Here is a 19,077-nt window from a genome sequence, read left to right on the forward strand (position 1 = left end):
ATTTTTGAAAAACTACGTTACATTTCGTCTCTAGTGAAGACCGTGAAAACCAGTGAAAATGCATGATGCATTGTCTGGGAACTTACATGGAAACTGTTACTAATAAATACGTAGTGCCTTTTTGGACTTTATCGCCTGTTGCATTTGCTTAGTATTTACCTATTTACTGGCATGTACTTACTTATCCGTGGAACCGGTTGGTTTCTGTTGGAACGTACGTCAAATTTGCTGACATTTACATGTGACTCGATTATCCGAAGCATTTTCTAAGGATTTGTCGTCATCATCTTTAAATCGTGATGGTAAGATTATTGTTTCGATCATTTCTGAGTTGCAATTCGTTTAGAATGGCGCATAGTTAGAAATAAGCGGTAATCATAACATAACCTAGCTGTTGGTCCATTAAAATCATTCTAAAAATTCGTTTTGGGTGGCCCGTAGTCTGCCCTGTTTAATTTTCAGAGCCTGCTAACAGTATTTCTGTTACTGATATGTACCTGCACCTATGTCAAAGGATTTGCACCCAGTTTTATGGATAATCGTATGAAGAGAGACGGGTAAGTTTATCATAACTTGTGAATAAAGAAACATAAGCAGCAATACGTGTAAAGGACGTAAATATTAAGGTATGAATAATTCTTATTTTTCAGTATACAGGGTATATTCTGGAAGTGTGCTAGGATCGGTGAAAGGAAAAGTCCATACGTGGGTGTTTGTTGTATTGCAATGGCATTTAGCATTCTCTTTTGGTCGTAAGAAACTTGAGTGCTGTATGGACATGTGAAAAGTGAGTCTGTGTTTTAATTACATTGGTTGTAATAAGAATGGGTTACAACAATAATAAAAAAGCTGATGCGATTTAGCAATGTTTTATGAAAGTAAACTTAAGTTGTAAATTGACAATAATAAGGTTAACATATTTGTTACCAATAAGGTGAAAGTAAATTGTTTCCTGTAAATAATGGGTCTCTTATCAGAGGGCCATGATAGGGAATGCGTTAACATGTAAAAAAAGATAAACAGGGACTGGTATCTGTGCTGGTTGCATGGTACATTTTATTTGTCAACACGTCCTTTTCTCCAAAGCTATATAATTATCCAATTTGAGCACATTTTCTCTTCGTATTTCCGTAATATATTTTTCTTCTATAAACAACAACATTCTTTTAATTAATATAGTTATTGTAGAGTCGTTATATTGAGCAGTGTTTCATGATATACAGTATCTGTTAAATAGGTATATTCAACATATGCGATTCGTTCGTTTACCTCGCGGATATGCTACTATTCCGAAGACAATATACCACGCACTGCGACTAAAACCTATACTTCTCTGTAATAGAAGACATTCATGAGAATCGCATATTATCGGTAGAAAGCTTCGGGTTTCCTCCGTTTAAAAATCTGATCCGGCGCGATTAGAATCGCGAAGCTTTTCTACCAGCACCATTTCGCACACCGATCCGAATTACAGAGCGAGATATGGTTTGCGGTGTTTTGCGAGGAACATTTGAAAGGAAAAAATCATTAGAAATCGCAATCTATTTAGGAACACTTATTGTCGATCCCTTAAAAGCAAACTATATTCGGGTGAACGAGTACATGGTATCGTCGCGTTCGTTCGAGTGTCGCAAATAAATAGGCGAATTTGAATCCTCGCGTCCTTAAACATTCAACTAATCGCTTATCTCGATTGAAAACAATATTTCCTGCGCATTCGTATCGTTTCCGTGAAAGGAAAACAAGAAAAAAAACAAACAAGTATAAGTAATCTCTGTTCACTTAACAGACCTATTGTTACTTAATTGAACTGCTCGAATGATTGGCGGATTCCTCGCAGTCAACCACGTCGATTACGTTTAGATCGTGGTCTCGTTTGAATTATTGGCATATGAGGTACATTATTCGCTCTACGGGTAATTAAAAAAATACAGAAAATAATAAAAGTAGGGTCTAGTATCTTCCTAAAATATAGAGTACGGTCCTATATGCCCTACGGATATGAATCTGACTTAGATATGATTCGTTTACATTCATCCTGTTGCCATTTACGATCCCGATAATCTTGAACCTGATCCCGATTACGATTACAATTACAATCTCGATCTCGGTTCCCTTGCTTCATCGTACCGTTGAACAAACATATCTTATTATCCCTTACGTACAAATTAGTATGCTAATTATTTGTCTGCGTTCGAGTGTAATCGAATAGTTGCTCGAGGGGGACGACTCGCGTAGCAGGAATGCAATCGGTATTTTGACGAGACTCGCGGTAAACTCAATAGATCGATATCGATGTATTGTGTATTGTCGTGGCATTCGTCTATTTATCGGCTAACGCCGAGGTAGCGATAAGGTGGCTGAAAGATGCTTTGATATCTGGGAAAATGCGAGACGTAAAACTACAATATAAAGCTATAAAACGTTCATAAAAGCTCGAATGAAATATTGTTGCCGCGAATCGACACGCGAAACCGCCGTGAAATTGGAACTGAAATGGATTCGTTGAAAATTGAAAGTGTCTAAAAAAAAACGTTATCAAAAATTGAAATTTGTGGATCGATTAGACGAGTTGTCACCCTCGAGGTGGATCGATTCGCGGCACGGCGCGAATCTTACGGGAAACGGTAGAATACTTAATTAATCGTTGAGAATAATTATCACGTAACGGCGTAACGACGTAACGACGTAATAGCGTAACGGCGTAACGGTATACATACATATATATTAACGGATGTTCATTTGAACTGGATCGCCACTGCCATTGCTGAAATAATTTGAAAACGAGCGAGTAATCGGTTCACGGTATTCCGTTCGGCTGTTCGTTTGGTTTGTCCTCGATTTCCGTTAATGTTCGTGGTTTTCCGGTAAATTTGTCAATGCTGCTCCATGTTTCCATGTCTCTCTACGTTTTCCGAACGATTTTCTCTTGTGAATGACACTGGTGGCCCACTTGAGATAGACACCCTGCATGTGGTAAGGCTTTCGACGCTAACATTATAAAAATCACATCGTAACATCTAGTAACCCCACAAACGAGAAATCAGAGAGTTTTCAATTGAATATATCCCGGCCTCCCGCCCCTCCGCTCGTTCGTCGTTAAAAAAATATTCGGCAACGTTGCAACATTCAGTCCAACCGAAGAACACGGTGTTTATCGCTCACGAACTACCCCCCTCCCCGTCCCGCCTGTCTCCTCACTCCTCCGCGTTCAGAAACGGATAAAAGGCTCATAAAAAATACCTTCGTAAGCGTTTATCTCTTAAAATTTGCAACAGTATTCGTGACGGCGCTGGTCCGTGACGAGAGATCGATTATGCTTGGTGTATCGTCGCCGACGAGGGAGCTCGCGCGCCGCTTTGTCATCGTCTTCTTGTCCGTTTTCGTCTTCGTCTACGTCCTCGTCCTCGTCCTCGCCTTCGGAACGCAATAAGAAACTTGCCCTCGGTGAGTTCAATTAAAACTTCCGAGTTTGCGATTCCTCCTTCCGATCGTTTGTTCGGGTACGCCGACGGAAGACGACGGTGTTGCGCGGTGTTCCTCGCGTACGAATCCGAAATTCGATTCGACTCGACTAGACCCGTCGATGCGACTCGCCCCCGAATGCAGAAATCCCCGGAACCGGTCGCAAAACCGGCGGCTGCTCGAAGAGTGGCGCGTCGATTGTTTCGGTCTTGTATCGTTTCGTTTTGTTATACCGCGATGCCGGTTCTTATCGAAGGCTCGGGTAGAGCACCGTGCAGATCGCGTAGATCGCGTAGATCGCGCAGAACGGAACGTCGATCGGCGGTCTCGCGAGGATCGCGCGGCTTTTCGCGGTCGCGTTCGGTTTCTCGCGATTCTTGAACACCGTCTCGTCTTTGATGAACGGGGCTCGGGGATCCGGCGTCGTCGTCGTGCTTTGGTGCTTGCTGTAGACTATCCTGGCGGTGCTCTTCTGCATCGCGGGCGTGCTCATTTGGTGGAAGACCCGGTTGATCGTTGTCGCTTGAAGAAACTTTGACTTCGATTTGCTCGGCTTCTTCCAATTGGCGGAGGTCGCTCTCGTGGGCGACGTCACCCGTTCAATCTCTGTGAACAATTTCGAAACGGATCGTTCGAGACATCTCTTTACCTTAATTTACTTACGTTATTTATTATATATATATATATATATTATCGATATAGGTTTCAAGTTTATAATTTCGTTATCAGAAAGGTACTAAAATTGACCGATAAAGTCTGATATACGTTTGTTCAATAACCGGGCACCCTACAGGAGAAAAGGATAGAGAGTGCAGGGTGGAGTAGAAGTTCTCAATATAATTAATAAAAGTAATATCTTATCGCGGCAATAAATGTAAAATAAATAAAGATAAGTGTCCAGGTGATTATATAAAAATTACATGAAATAGTAACGTAATATAGGAACTGACGATCGCGTCAGGGATACCTCGGTTATGTACAACGCCGAGAATTGTGGTTATGGGCACAAGGGTTTAATCGGCCAACTTAATTCCGCTTATCGTGGTCGATCGCGGTCAGATCGACCACGATAGAAGAAACGCGAAATGGGGAACTTAGTTCGCTAAAGACTGCTTAAACACGATCGGCCGCTCCCCCATGGTCAGAATAATCCCGGATCCCGTCGACTCACCGTACACCCTAATCGTGGCAACGTCCGTCCCCGTGCTCGAGGACGCAGAACACGTGTACTCTCCCAAATCCGTTTTCTCCAACCGCTTTATCTTGAGCTCGATCGTTCTCTTCCATTCCTCGTCCGGGTGTCCCCGTTCGGTGATCTCGTATCTGCCGCTGCGTTGACAGATCGGTTAGCTTTAATGATCGGAATGCCCACTTTCCCCTACACTTTAGATGACATCGATTCGGCCCTAACCGCCCGATAACGATCGGCTATCTCATGCAAACAGGGCGAGCAGGCCGAAATCGATTCGATTTGCTTCGATACGATTCGACTCGACTACTTATTAATGAATAAGAGTATAAAGAGTACGTACCCGCTGGGGATAAGTGTACTGTTCCTTGTCCATACGTTGATCGTCTTCGGATAAGCCTCGATTGTGCAGATCAACGAGACGTCCGTGTCCAATGGGGAGCCCAACAGCTCGTTGGACACCGTCGCGCTGGGCGGGACTGAAACGTTACGTTCCCGGAATATTTATTTATTTATTCATTTATTCATAGAGTAAAAATTCATTTTTTACAATACAGAGCAAAAAGCTAATGTTAATATCAATACGGAAACAGCGATTTAGGTGAACAGTTTACGTGAGCTTATTTTTAACTCTGTGATGCTGACTGCAAGTATTTCTATTTTGTCGCTATTGTTCATTAAGAATTTTAAGTGTCCTGTGAGAAGGATCGATCGCAATGAACCTCGACGAATAGAAAGAGGTTCCTAAAGGACAGCGTTGACCTTAGCAAATCGAGATGGAGCACCGACGTTGGCAAGCAACAATATTGGAAAATAATAAAGTGGTAAAACGCCGTCGATATCTTCGCTGAAGCGTAGCGAGGATGGTGATGTCGGATCGAAGGTAAGAAAGGGAACAAGATTATACGGTAATAAAATGGTGCGGCAGACCCAGTAGCCTTGAACCGTGAAATCTAATCATGGTTGTTGGAACGCGGTTGCTCGAAGTCTTTGACTCTGACAGAGGTGGGGTTTTGTGGGTTTGTGGGCTCTCGTGGACCTGCGGGATCGCGGGCACCCGACCGGCCCGCTAATAGCTTTTTCGTCGGCGGCTTCGTCGAAAAATGATAATTGATAAACAGGCGAGAACGCCGAGCTACGCTTAATTGCGCGCCGGGTCGGTTATTTAAGTTATCCGGTTCCGTGAAAGTATAAAGTAGCGATCGGCTGTTCAAAGGTACTCACAATTAACCTTCAGGTAGACCCTCTTGCTGACTGCCGGAGGCACTTCGTTTTTGGCTATGCAAAGATAAGCTCCCATTTGCTTCCTGTCTACCCTGGTTAATTCCAGCTTCTCGCCAGACTGGTTGTCCACTAGAAAATCGCGCATCGTATGAATATCTTGTTGAAAGCTCTCGTACTCGTATACATATCGCTGGCGCCCGGCCAGCGTTTATGCGTACACCGAATTACAGGGAAATAGGTGGTTCGCGTTCGAACGACCTGGCCGCCCCGCGCACTAAACATCCTAAATCTCCAGCGCTCGCGCACCGAAAGGGGTAAAACCCGTTCGATGAAAAAAAAAAAGAAAAAGAAAAACGAGAAAAAAAATTTCTCCGAAGTACATTCGGAATTTCGATTGCGATATCGACATCGATTTCGCCCAGAGCGGAGCGTATCGCGTGTTAAACGGTATTCCGCGAGACATTTAGCGTAGTTCCGGGGGACAAGTTTGCTTAGTTGTGCCGCGGTGAACGCGTTAAGAGGATTTCGTGTCCAACGAACAATTAATAGAACGCGAACTCGACGGATAACTCTCCCCAGCCAGCATTGCGGCGGAGTTAACGCGAACGCGCGGACGTAGAAGGGCGTCGCGTCCCATTCCGTCCTATTCCGTTCCCAGTCGATGCACGGGTATTATCGTTCAAGTGTACACGCGTGGTCGCGACGTTTCAGCGATCGATGGAACGCGATGAATTGCATTAACATCGACTGATCGAGCGACATAAATCATCGGCTCGCTCCGTGATTCGGATAAAACGCGTCCGTTGCTCGCGCGCACGGCCTAATGAGACCCATCGGAAATGGAAGATTCATTATTCGACGGCGGGCATTTTTGTTGCAGCGTCGACCGCGCCGAAAATATTCCGCAAACGAATTCATCAATAACGGCTCGGACGATTCGTCCCGTTAACGAATATTTCGGTCGATTAACGAATTTGCCGGGCACTCGACCGAATATCGCCGTCCACGTCGACGTCGGCCGCGGTCGCGGCGGTCGAGACCGTCTGCGGACGCGCGGAAGAATGCCGGCCGAAGCGGTCCACAACCGTTCGCCGAGAACACACGCGGAGACCGCTGAAAGATATTGAAAGTCATCGCCGGCGAACTAATCTCTATTCGATAGGACATGTTCGGGCTCGTAATTGCTTTCGATCGGCATCCGCGAATTTACGACGTCTTCGTGTCCCGGTGAACGGATCCCGATGGCGAATCATTTCGCGCAGACACCTTGGATAATTAGTTCTCGAAACTGCGGGAACCTTCTGCGACGCGTCTTCGATCCGAATTTTAATTACCACTCGACCGAGCTAACCTAACCTCGCGGCGCGACGGCTCGGCGACCGCGGCGTTTTACCAAAAATTAGGCGAGAGGTGCTCGACACTCGTAAACGAGATTATACCGCGGTCGATAATAGTAATATATACATATATGTAAAGTTATAAAGTTATAAAATATATATAAAGTTGTCGTTTACGATTGATGGGACAAACGAGAAATGTGATATACAAAGAATGGAAAAGTAAAGATGATCATGTCAGTGATAATGAATAGAGTTAAAATGGCGATAAGAGAGAAAAAAGCAATGATAATATAAAACTTCATAGAGAATCTCAGCAGAAGTGTAATTTATAATCTTATATAAAAATTAGAGACTGTCTTTGTTCAAGAGTCATGAATCCAATTCAGGCTAAAACAGAACTACTATCGCGATCGAAAATCGACATAGACGTGCCAATAAAATAACTAACTTTGCAAACCGGTGCTCTCTCAATTAACGCCGAGTGGTTTTTATAGTACGGAACGAAAATAACTGATCCACATTCTATTGTAGGAGTCACTAATGAATCGTAGGGGATTAAAAGTAAATAATCCAGTCGTTGGCAATGGCCACCGATAGCTGAAGTGTTAACCGGTCGAACGGTTCCTCGATGAGGAACGGTGGCCTTTCGGCCTTCCGGCCACTTGGCCGTTTTGCCCATTTCGCCGTTTGGAGAAGGCTCGCAACGGTGCCGGGCGACGTCGAGAATTAATAAAAAGAAAAGAATCGAACGTTGTTTGTCATCGAGAAGGGCCGACGCGACGCGGCGAAACGCGCGGAGAGTTCTCGGGCCGAGGTAAAAGTGTAATATCTTACCCAGTATCAGCGGATCGTGAGGGCCTCTCCTCATAAGTATGGAACCATTTTTCTCGCGGCGCCAGACCACACGAGGTGGCGGTCTTCCAGAAGCATTGCACGAGAGGGTGGCGTTCTCGCCTTCCTGAACGGAGACCTCGCTCTCCGACGTCCCGGAGTTCAGTATATCCGGCGGGACTGAAACAATCAACTCGGTTCGCAAGAAAATAGTACAGACAGAAGTCAAGTTTTAAACGAATCCGAAGCAATTTCACGAGAACGACCGGACCTCACCGCCGAAGGATATTATCTCATCGCGCCCGTTATCCTCACGCCAGTCTTTCGTGGCGAGCTGTTTTTTCGGTCCGTGACGCGAGTTGAATTTGCTTGGCGCGCGGTTGATCCCGTCGCGCCACGAAAGAAAGTCGAGTGCAAATTGGAGAAGCGCGCGGGCTGCATTCCGCGCGCGGAAACCGTCAGAACTTTCGGATTCAATTTGAGAAGTTGGAGTTTTGAGGCGTCCCGTGCCCGTCGAATAAAACGTTAAACGCGTATTTACACGGTCACAACGGAATTTACCGGGCCGCGAACTTCCCGGACCGCGCGCGGACCCGTTAAAAGATTGCACACGCGCCACGAGGCCGGAGACCCGACGGCCCTGTCCGGCGCGGCCCGGTGTAACGCTGCCGGGGCAAAACGCCGCTATGGAAATTGGGCTCGGTTCGGGCCGAGAGCCGAAATCAGGTTAAAACGTTCCGCTCTCGTGGAAAATTAAACAGCGTTTACCAAGCCCGTGTTATCGGGGGAAGAAACACATTTTTGGGATGAAATCTCGCTTCTTTTGACCGAGCGCCGACGCTGCGAGGCCATTTCAATTACACGGATTCAACTTGGACAAATATTCCCGCCGCGGGAGCAGCGAGAGAGGGCCGGCATAGGGATCGGTTAGGGTTGGGGTCGCGGTCGCGGTCGGGGCTCGGCGCAGAAAGGAAGAAACGGGACCTTTCCCGCGTATTAAGCCCACAAAGGAATTTCATTCCATTCGTTCCGATCGGTCTTTCGATTCGAATGGAGGCTGGCAGCGATAGCCGGCTGGCGGTAGGCAGCGAACAGGCGGGCAACAAGCAGGCGGCACGGTGTAGGCGCACCGCTCTCAATGAATTCCTTTCCGCCCCTGGTGTGGTGTCCGCGCCCGCTCCGTCGTACAATGAATCGCATGCACGCGGCTGCACGCGCTTACATCCGAGGATCCGTGCCGGGTATAGGGTGTACAGATAGGGTGCATGACGCAGGGTGCGGGGTACAGGTACAGAGAGCAGCGGCATCTGTGAGAAGGACAGACGCTGCGGCGGAACGAATGGAAGGCGACACGGCGAATGCAATACCATGCTGTATGCCGCATGCAGGCTGAGCCACCCGAGTCTCCGGACTGAAATATTCTCGAAACTGTTAATTCTGTCGGAGAATCTTTCCGACGCCGGTGAAATGGCTTCGGCGAAGCGCTCAGCCCTTACCGCTGCAACTATTTAGCGCTATCGTCTGGCAACTCCAATTTAATTTTAAAAGCGTGAACCGAAGCGCACGATAGTCAACCTTGAAGCGACAACCGTTCATTTGTTGCACGGAACTCTTTCGTGGAAACATGGAGAAAGTTTCAAAGTTCGACATTCCCCTTTTTAAAAATTGGAAGCATGCATTATCTTGTAGGAAACCATGCGAGTTGCGTGCTAAACAGTTTACGGTGAAATTCGAAAATATATCAGCTTGCAGCATTACTGTCGACCTGTATGCGGGCTACGTATAGGCCGTGATGGGCAGTGTTTCCATTGAAACGTATCACGGCTGCGAGACAGACATATTTTCCGGCCCGTTCTCGAGGCAAGGCTAATACCGTGAGGCTAATTCCGCGAGACTAATTCCGCGATGGTAATTCCGCGAGGAATCGGTGCGTATGCCGCGTTTGTCGCGTGTGTCGCGTGCCTCGTAACGCGTGGCACGTGCGTGTGCGACGTCTCTCCGGGCGACCGCAAACACAGTAACACGTACGGTCCCGTGGCCGCCCGACCGCCACGGAATGCGGGATAACGCGCAATTAGGCATACCTAGGACATCGACGCATCCCAGCTGGCTTAACATGGGCTTCGTATTCAGCTGGCACATGTAGCAGCCTCGGTCAGCTTCTTGAAGCTGGCGAATGTGCAGCTGCGAAGTGGCCTCCTCCTCGTCCCTCGATTGGCTCTGATTCTTCGCCTTCGCGTTCTCCAGCGTGACGGAGAACCGGGGCGAGTGGATCACCTTTTGCTGACCCATCGACAATATCGTCTTATCCTCCACCCGTAGCCATCCCACCTGCGACACCAAACAGAGAAGCATCTTGTTTTATACTCGTCGATCAACCGATCTTCTAAATCGACCGCTTTTCCGCTCTTTCATCCCTCCACGGCGCTACATTCTCGCGGCTCGAAACCCAACGGAATGCGAGGCACTCCGTTACACACGCTCCGTTGCGTTAACATTATCGCCGTCGCGTTGTGCCCCGTCGAGCCGAGCCGAGCCGAGCCGAGCCGAGCCCGAGCCCGAGCCGCGACACATCGCAACGCGCGCGCCTACGTTCCTCCGCGTTCCCGGCAATTATCTCGATGTTCTAGTTCGAGGGTGACGCGTGTAATATCGAGATGAGCGCGGGTTAGAACTGAACAGAATGGCAAGCGGACTTGATTAAATAGCCAACGGGACGGAAAACGCGGGACCGCTGTACGCTTGTCACGGTTCCCTGGAACAATAACAATACTTTGTAACTTTTACAAAAGTTGCTCATTTTCACTCAAATCCGCATTTTATTTTCTGTTCCTACGATTGCAAAGGGAGCTCGCATTTTACCGCGATAGTGGTAGTCGCGAAGTTATGAGCTACGACCAGGGTTGCCACCTTGTCGCATGTCGGAGCATCGCGAATTGTCACCCGGAGATTCGTTGTCAAAGATGAACGTTGCAAAATGCTTTTGACTTTTCCGGAAAAAATGTGCGAGGGTATTTTGACCTAGTTTGACAGCGGAGTGTTTCTACCATATTCAGTATTTTTTCTACGAACCCCGGGGAACATTCCGGGCCGATTGTGCGAAAACTTTCGCGTGTAGCCGGCGTATTTTAAGGTTGTTGCATCGCTTTGCAAACGGGGATGTACTGTACATTCACTGCGATTGTCCTTTAGTTTGTAAACAAAACTGGATAATTTCGGAAGTGGAGATACGATTATTCGAGCCTCGCGGCTCGTTTTTATAGTTGTTGACAATGGACGATTATAAAAACGAGCACCGGGGATCGAATAATCGTATCTTCTCTTCCAAAAATGTCCATTTTTGTTTACTAGCTGGAAGGCAATTCAGGAATATTAATTGTAATTTACAAAATATCAGATAGCGCTTCTGTCGAAGAGGTACATTACAATGTTTGCAGTAAGTAGTTTTATTTCGTTTATTGTTTACAGCAGACTATCAAGAAAACGAGTATTTTTCAATATGTACAACAAAATTAGAGGTCTGTAGATTTATGTATGAATTATGGTACGGCATCATTTCGGGAAAACATGCAGCCACCATCAACAAGCGCGATCGAACGATCTCCGGTGAAGTAAATTTTGATTCGAGCACGGTTCGGTTATGGTAGTCGACGGGGCCTCCTTGTTTGGTTTCCGGTGCGTGATTTCGGCAGGTATGCCCTGTTGGTACTCAAAACTGCAGAGTGCTTGGTGCCACGTTGTACCGGGGGGGTAGCAGCATCGCCAGCAGCGCGGAACGAAATAATTAAAGAGAATTGTTTCCTCGAGCTCGAAAACAAAAAGCGAGAGCCGATCCCTTGCTCCCGGCTTCGAATTCGCGAGTAAACGGGAGCAAACGCTGGCAAACGCGAGACGGAGGAAACGCGCGTTCCGTCGCGCGAGCCTGCGGGTCGCTTGCAAACGACCGCCCTTTCAAAAAAAAAAAGAAAAAAAACGCGAAAACTGGAGCATAGTCGCGCAAAGTAACCTCCGAAATTGTTTCAATTTGCCAGTTTTTGCAGGGGCGCGCCGACACGCGAGACAAGCCTGTTCGCTTTTAGAGCAAACCGGCCGCAGTCGTTGCCTCGCCTCGCCCACGCCTCCGCCTGGCTCGGATCTACAAAGCGTCAATCTTTCGCGTCGGTTTTCCCTTTCCGCGCGACTTCGTCTAGTCGTAGTTGCCTCGCGACTAGGAAATCCAATTTGCGGGAATTCTCGTAACTCGGTCCGAGCGACGCGCGTCGTCGTCGTCGTCGTCGTCGTTGATCAAAAGTTGCCGCGTCGGCGTAGACGTCGACGTCGACGTCGGCGCGTTCTTCGCTGCGAGATGGGATTTCGCGCTGCGCGAAACTCCTTTGACCCATTGTTGTGCTAACACATGCGAATTTAAAGCGTCCCTCTATTTTCCGCGTGGTACGTTTCCCCTTCTGTTCCCCATTCTACTCTCGTCCCGTTTCTCCCCCTCCCCCTTTCTCTATCACTGTCTCTCTCTCTCTCTCTCTCAATCTCTCTTTGTCTGCGCGATCTTCTGCCTTTAAAATCAGAGTTAACCGTTTCCGCGAGCACACGGCGCCGTCGGCTACGCTTTAGAAAATTTCGGGAAGAGTTTCACGGGGGGGGGAACGGCGGAGAAGAAAATTGAAAAGAACGGAGCTCGACCAGAAAGATTCCGTTGGGAATACGAGATACGGCCGGCGAGCGTTCATCGGCTAAGATAAAAACAAAGAACCGTCGGCCGGACATTTTATATTCGTGTTCTGTAACTCGAGTAAAAATCAGTGGGACGTGACGACCGAAAACGGGGGAGCCACGTTTCCGGTTGGCCGGCGGTGTGGCCGCCCTCCACGCCGGACTCTTGCCGCCACGGTTTCTTATCGCTGTTTCGTAACAGCCCTTCGCCGATTTTCTCGGGGCTTTCCCGGAGAGAGACGAGTGGTAGAAACAGAAGAAGCAGAAGGACGTGGACGCGACGGCATTTAAAGCACGCGCCGCAGCTTTCCGAGCCACCGAAATCCTTTCTTTTCCTCCTTATACCGGCTTCTACCCGGCAGCTGGATCAACCTCGAAAAAATACAGAGTGACGTTTCCCGCGCAAAAAAGAAAACCCCGACGAAAGTCCACGGAAGGAGTTTTTTTTATCTCGAATCTATCCGCGAGAATCTAACGCGATCGCCGTCCCGACTGTCAGCTCGAATATCGCAACGGAAACTGAAAAGATACAATCGCGGTGGCGAGAAATGGGAAGGGATCGTCGGGGAGTCGATCGCGCGGAAACTCGGGATCGAACAAAAGAACGAGCGTCGCGTCACGCCGGCAATTAAACTTTCGTTGTGCTCCGAGGGACTCGTTTCTCGAAGGAGCCGCGGCGAGATCGAACCGTGGCAATCGTAGAAATTCCGGGCGCACAGCAGCCTCCCTCTCGTTCCCATCATTTATTCGATCGAACTTGAGAATTGTAAATTGCGAATCGCGGACCGTGAATTGTGAATTGCAAACAGCCCCGTCAATCTGACCGTGGATCGACCGTCATCGGAATCGTCGTTCCTTGTTTCGTCACGGAAATTGAACGGGCGAACGATCCCGGCTCGTCGTCGCGTTATGCCATTAGAAACGCCCTGTTGACGCGGGGCTCGAACGCAACACGTCGACGAGAAAGGCCGCGGCGAGGAGCGGCGTGCGGGGCGGCCCGGGGGGGGAGGGGGCGAGCGAGCGAGCGCAGCTTCACGCGCTAATTTATTTTCCGCGCATCGTTCGCGTCACGACGCCACTCCGCGAGTGTCCGATGATCGAACGAGCCGTTTCGTATGTTTCCTGGAAACTTGAGTCGTTAGCCCCGAAGATGAATTACCGGTCGGCTATACCGGGCAATCCCCCGCGCGTAAAAACGAGCAAGAAGTCGACGTCCATTTTCCTTTTTTTACGGACACGTCGTCGATGCTTGTCGGTCGCTTGTCTCGTATCGGCGCCTTTTTTCCCGGGGGCTCTAACCGACGGCGACGATATAACCTCGTTCCCTTCGGCGGGAGAAGGCCGATCGTTGTTTCGCATTTGTCCAGTTTCACGAGACTTTTATGCAGAAACCGACGGCGGAGGGGGAAGAAATTCGGCCGGCCATAAATAAGGGTATCCGAATGATTTCGATTGCTATCGCGCGACGTGGAAACGGCCATCTTCGACCTTTCGCTTTTACGTGTACCGCCGACTGCTACCTGCGCCGAACATATATTTTTATTCCCCTTTCGTTTCCCGCCTTCGGCTCGGCGCGCGCGACGCCCCGAAGGAAAAATCAAGGAAACGGGAAAATATCGGTGCTCTCGTCGCTCTCGGCACTCGGGGAGCCGGGTCTCTCGAACCCGTCCATTTTATACCGGCGACTCGCGACTGAGCACTCGGTGTGCCTGGTTATCGATTTGCGATCTCGACGCGTTCCCCGACGGCGGTCCTTTTCGTTTATTTCAGGCGAAACGTTACGCAACGCGCCTCTGATCACGCCTGGAGAACACCGGCGTGTTTCCAGCCGGCGGAAGCGTTTCGAATCTCTTAATGAATTCGCGCGGCGCCAAACTCCGTCTAAACATGTCCGATGGAGTTTCGGAAGCCATAAATCTTCTACTTTCGCCAGACGTCTTTTACAGACGGAGTCGGAATCAAAGCGACCAGCACAGGGGAATCGCTTTGAAGCCGCACACCGGTTCCGATTTCCTCGGCCCCGCGCTGTGCACTGTGCGCTACGCTCCGTACGATGCTCGGCACAGTTGGCTTGTATTTTACTCTTCCAGAAAACCCCCGCGGAAAAAGCTCCCCAAAATTTTCCTTCTCCCGGAGGAAATTCGGGGCGCAACCACCCACGGACACTGATGACGGCTCTATCTTTTCGTCCGGAAGCGTATCCTTTGCCGTACGACAGAACTCAACTGAAAACAGATTGGCAATGTTACTGCGATCGGAGATCGTACGGCTTTCGGAAAATAGAGAATCCGACGAATAGCTCCTCCGATATTATACCCCTCCCAGGAAAGAGCTTAGCATTCGCTTAGCCGCTTAGCATAATGGGCACCCTATACCTGTATTCTCTCACAATTACGATAACATTTTGCTGTTCCCAGACTTCTCAAAACCCCCGAAAAACAAAAGGAAATTAACTAATTGGTTAACAAAGTTCTGACTGGCCATACATCATGCGCTGGCACCGCGGAACAATTTAAACTCAATGAATCTAGTAGATGTCTTCGTCACCATGAACTGTTACATGCTACTTGTTTCATTTATCTGTATGCTATTTTTTATTTTTGATAAATCATCTTCCGTACTTAAATCTATCACCTACGTGATATTTCTGTTTAAGTTCAGTCCGTCGCTATGACATATGGACCGCGCATTTTATGCATTTATAGTAAAACTGTGTGGATATAATTTAAAACAGTGGACAGATTTAAATAAGTTAAGAACGTCGTTGTATTAACTTCTGTTTATTAAAATGATTAACCCTCCGTTTCCTATGCCGGAGTCATTCGTGACTCGTTGTATCGTATACGGTACCGAAGTTGTCTGTGTTAGTAGCAGAGAGACCGCCAATGTTTACACCGGCCTCACCATAAATATATCCAAACAATATATATCAGTCAAAGCCAAGAGCTCGAACGGCCGTCACTGGCGGAGTCATATTACCGAGGTGCTCGAGTAAACATTCGTGTTTATTAGTGAAGTATCGGTGTGAGTCAGAAATGACTCCGGCACAGGACTCCGTGCTGCAGTACTCCGTGGGTTAAAGGAAGAAAGAAAGCAGACAAATTTTATTTCGCACCGTCTATTAATATATAATGCTTAATCTATTCACTGTTAATTACGAGATACCTGGTGATAGATGCTTACCACTACGCGTTTGTTAGAGGTTCCTTGCTAATAAAAAAGATTTATTTATTATCTTTTCCTTATTATTATTTATTTATGTAAAGAAAGAAAAAGTTGGTGTCTAGAACATAATTTCTTCAAAAAATAGGCTTGGCAGTTAATGTGTTAACTAATGGGTATCTTTTAACCCTGAACAAATAAATAAAACTATGCAACTACTGTCTACAATGCTCTCGCAGAAATAGGGAAAACCCGTTTCCCTTATTGGGAGACGCGAGCCATCCTTTTAGCTCCGAAAACACGCAACACGGAATTTTCAGGAAACGAGAGACTCGAGCCTGGCCGATTGTAAACAAAAAACGCCTCTTGACTCCCGTCACCGCCTCTCTCACCTGCGGTCGCAATTTTTGGCTAGGGGCTTATCGCGCGTGTGTGCCTGTATTTTTGTACGCGTATGCGCGCGCGTGTGTAGAGCAACCGACCCCACTTGCTCCTAGCTGGTGGATCTTTTCGTTTATCGCAAGTAGTAGGGGCTGCAGTAGTCGGAGGGAGCAAACGGGATACTCCATTTGCCCTTGGACCCACATTGTGCTTTCTTTTGAACAATGGATAGTACCTATTTTAGATCCTAAGCTTAGAAGTTGGAAAGTAGAAACCGTCGACAAGTACTTGGATTGCAAACGATTGGATTCCTAAATCTGTATAATTGTCGGACGTCCGTGTACAATTTTCGCTATAAAATGACATTGGTGTACAATAGAAGGGTTAAACAGCAAAGCCGTAGTCCGAGTAGCAAAGAGCACGGTTTAATAAATTTCTAGCTCGAATTTCCAATTCCGTCGAGATGTTCTTCACTCGTGAAAAGTTATCGAAAAATGTCGCCCCGATCTTCGATCCGGGGCAGCGTGCAAGCGTCTCCGGAGTTTTCCGGCGTTATCGGATCTTGCTCGGTACCATACCGAGAGTCGTGCCGCGAAGGGAATCGGTTCGAAGAGAGAGAGCGCGCGCCCGGGCGCGTTACATCCCGAGTTTCTATCTATCGTAATTTCCTCGATTTGTTATTCCGTCCCGGCTCTCAAGGAGTACTCGGAGCCACGGATGCGTGGAAGAGCGAGCCTCGCCGGGGAAAAAAGACCGCTCCTCGAGAGCAAAGTTTTCGGTAGCTACCTCGATAGCGGCGCGACTGCCGGCGCGGTTTCCGCTTTTTGCGCGGCAACAACGGCAAAACCCCGCTGGGAAAATTTCGAAAGTTTATTTAGCCGGGGCTCGGCGGCAAGTCTACCGAGAAAATCCACTGAGAACTTGAAACGCGCCCCGGTGTGCCGCGCTGAAAATAATCGTCGCGGAAAAGTATCGTCCGAGGGATCGATGTCTCGATCCGTCTCGGGGAACGAGAAACGAGAAAACGTTCGCGCGGAGACCCCGAGAGCTCGTCGCGAGCAAACTTCCGGATTCGGCTGGTCGCCTTCAGCGACAGCGACTAACAAGGGAACATCTCTAAGCCGATCCCGATGAAACTTTAGTATGTTACAGTCCGTTGAAAATATATTTGACGGGTAGTTTTTTTGATCTGTATTTTATATTTGCGCATCCACGGGATAAAAACAGGCCCAAAAATTCAGGATAAAAAAACATGGTTCTTTAGATATCTCGAGAATTAGAGGACGTAGAACAATGAAGAACTTTGAAAAATGTGAATTCTAAATGCTAATGTGATCACTTTGGAAAACTCTCCCGAAAATGATTAATTTGAACAATAGTTTTCAAAGTAGCTCAAATTGGGGCTGTATGTATTAACGGGATACGGTAGTCGTAAACAGTATGTGTCACGTTATAGAAATTTAGGTACAGCATTAATATGTGCAGCTTCTTCTTGGGCTATTTTAGAAACAACTAATCCAATTACTGCGGTATTTATAGTTTCAAATGTTGTTGGAAATGCATGCTTTCGGTTACGGAACACATTCGAGTACATAGCTCTCTCCACTATGGAATCGGGAAATGTTGCATATGTAATAACTATTATTAAACTGCGAAAACACAAAAAGTTCTAAAATTTTACGTATCCTCTGTTTTGGTCCACAGATTACGCATACGATTTTCACAAGAAAGAAAAGCTGAAAGAAAATTGTAATTTTAAGATACCGTTTAAACGAATAATATTTTAAGATCATTTTTAACGCGGCTACATTTGCCGATCAGTAACACACATTTATAAAAAGAATGATTGTTCTATATCCTCTAATTCTCATTAGTAGAGTAACATACATACGGATCATTGAAGATAAAAAATACACGTGCCGAATATTTTTCAATAAATTATGTCGTACAAAAATTTCGTTATCTTCGCCGTGTTGCGTTTAGTAAGGAAGTAAGGAAGTTATAATGTTGTTTGTCGGCTTTCGAAGATTCGGGATTTCAATATCCTATTGGTTGCCCAAGCATGTTCGAAAATTCTATTTCGCATAGAAAAATATGAATATCGTACAAAGGAAATTCTGTAGGAAAGTACGGCATTTTCATTTCGCGGTAATCGCCGGCAAACGCCGAGGACTTTGAAAATATTTCCGGTGTATACAGGCGCGAGTCCGCGGATCGGGATCGTTTCGGGAGTGCAATTTGTTTTGTAGGAACGCTGGCGCGACACGCACGCACGCGCGCGCGCGCGCGGGTGCAAGCAAATGTCTGCTGGTCGGGGTCGGACCGACAAATGTTTGTTGTCGCAGGATATTAAACATAGTCGCGAGCCGATTTTTCCGCGATCCGTGCCGATATCGATCCGGACGGTAACGGGCGTGCAAACAATCGGTCAATTAGAAATTAAAGTCGATCCGACCCGGCGCGAACGGGGTTTCGGAGTAGTCGCGGGGACGTACGCGCGTCGCGCTCGTCGGCGCTGGATGCGCTCGCGGACCGATTGGACTTGTTCGTTGAAACGCATTTATATTCTTCGGTGCGACGCTTCGTGCGGAATCGCGTCGAGTCGCTCCAAATCGCGCCATTATTTTCTATTATTTTTCACGCCGCGGCGCTTTTAACCGCGTCGCCGAAGCGGGCACACGGACACGCGCGGACACACGCCGCCCGCAGCCGAGGGAATAATATTCGATAACCGCAGATTTGTATTCACGCGAATCCATTCTACGAAACTACCGTCCT

The 19,077-nt window shown here is 47.6% G+C and overlaps 2 protein-coding genes across 2 annotated transcripts in view; one reads left to right on the forward strand and one right to left on the reverse strand.

Moving 5' to 3' along the window:
- Positions 1 to 46: 46 nt before the first annotated feature.
- Positions 47 to 1,066, forward strand: Ksh (transmembrane protein 167A-like protein ksh). Its single transcript, XM_078191643.1, has 3 exons — positions 47 to 302; positions 442 to 557; positions 651 to 1,066. Exons 1-3 carry the CDS (start codon positions 300 to 302, stop codon positions 754 to 756), a joined length of 225 nt encoding a protein of 74 aa, XP_078047769.1. The 5' UTR covers positions 47 to 299; the 3' UTR covers positions 757 to 1,066.
- Positions 1,067 to 3,265: 2,199 nt separating this feature from the next.
- Positions 3,266 to 19,077, reverse strand: part of LOC144475982 (lachesin) — a 55,325-nt gene continuing 39,513 nt past the window's right edge. The window contains exons 4-9 of the mRNA XM_078192473.1: positions 10,134 to 10,380; positions 8,053 to 8,229; positions 5,879 to 6,007; positions 4,998 to 5,133; positions 4,637 to 4,794; positions 3,266 to 4,071 (exon numbers count right to left, since the gene is read on the reverse strand). Coding sequence (XP_078048599.1) covers positions 3,713 to 4,071; positions 4,637 to 4,794; positions 4,998 to 5,133; positions 5,879 to 6,007; positions 8,053 to 8,229; positions 10,134 to 10,380 — 1,206 coding nt within the window. The 3' untranslated portion in view covers positions 3,266 to 3,712. The remainder of the gene's footprint in view (positions 4,072 to 4,636; positions 4,795 to 4,997; positions 5,134 to 5,878; positions 6,008 to 8,052; positions 8,230 to 10,133; positions 10,381 to 19,077) is intronic.

This window comes from Augochlora pura, chromosome 10 (assembly GCF_028453695.1).
Source record: "Augochlora pura isolate Apur16 chromosome 10, APUR_v2.2.1, whole genome shotgun sequence".
NCBI lineage: Eukaryota > Metazoa > Arthropoda > Insecta > Hymenoptera > Halictidae > Augochlora > Augochlora pura.

Excerpts from the sequence above, each read along its gene's own strand:
- Ksh (XM_078191643.1), top strand. Across the intron at positions 558-650 it reads AATCGTATGAAGAGAGACGG|TATACAGGGTATATTCTGGA; the intron begins GTAAGTTTATCA and ends CTTATTTTTCAG.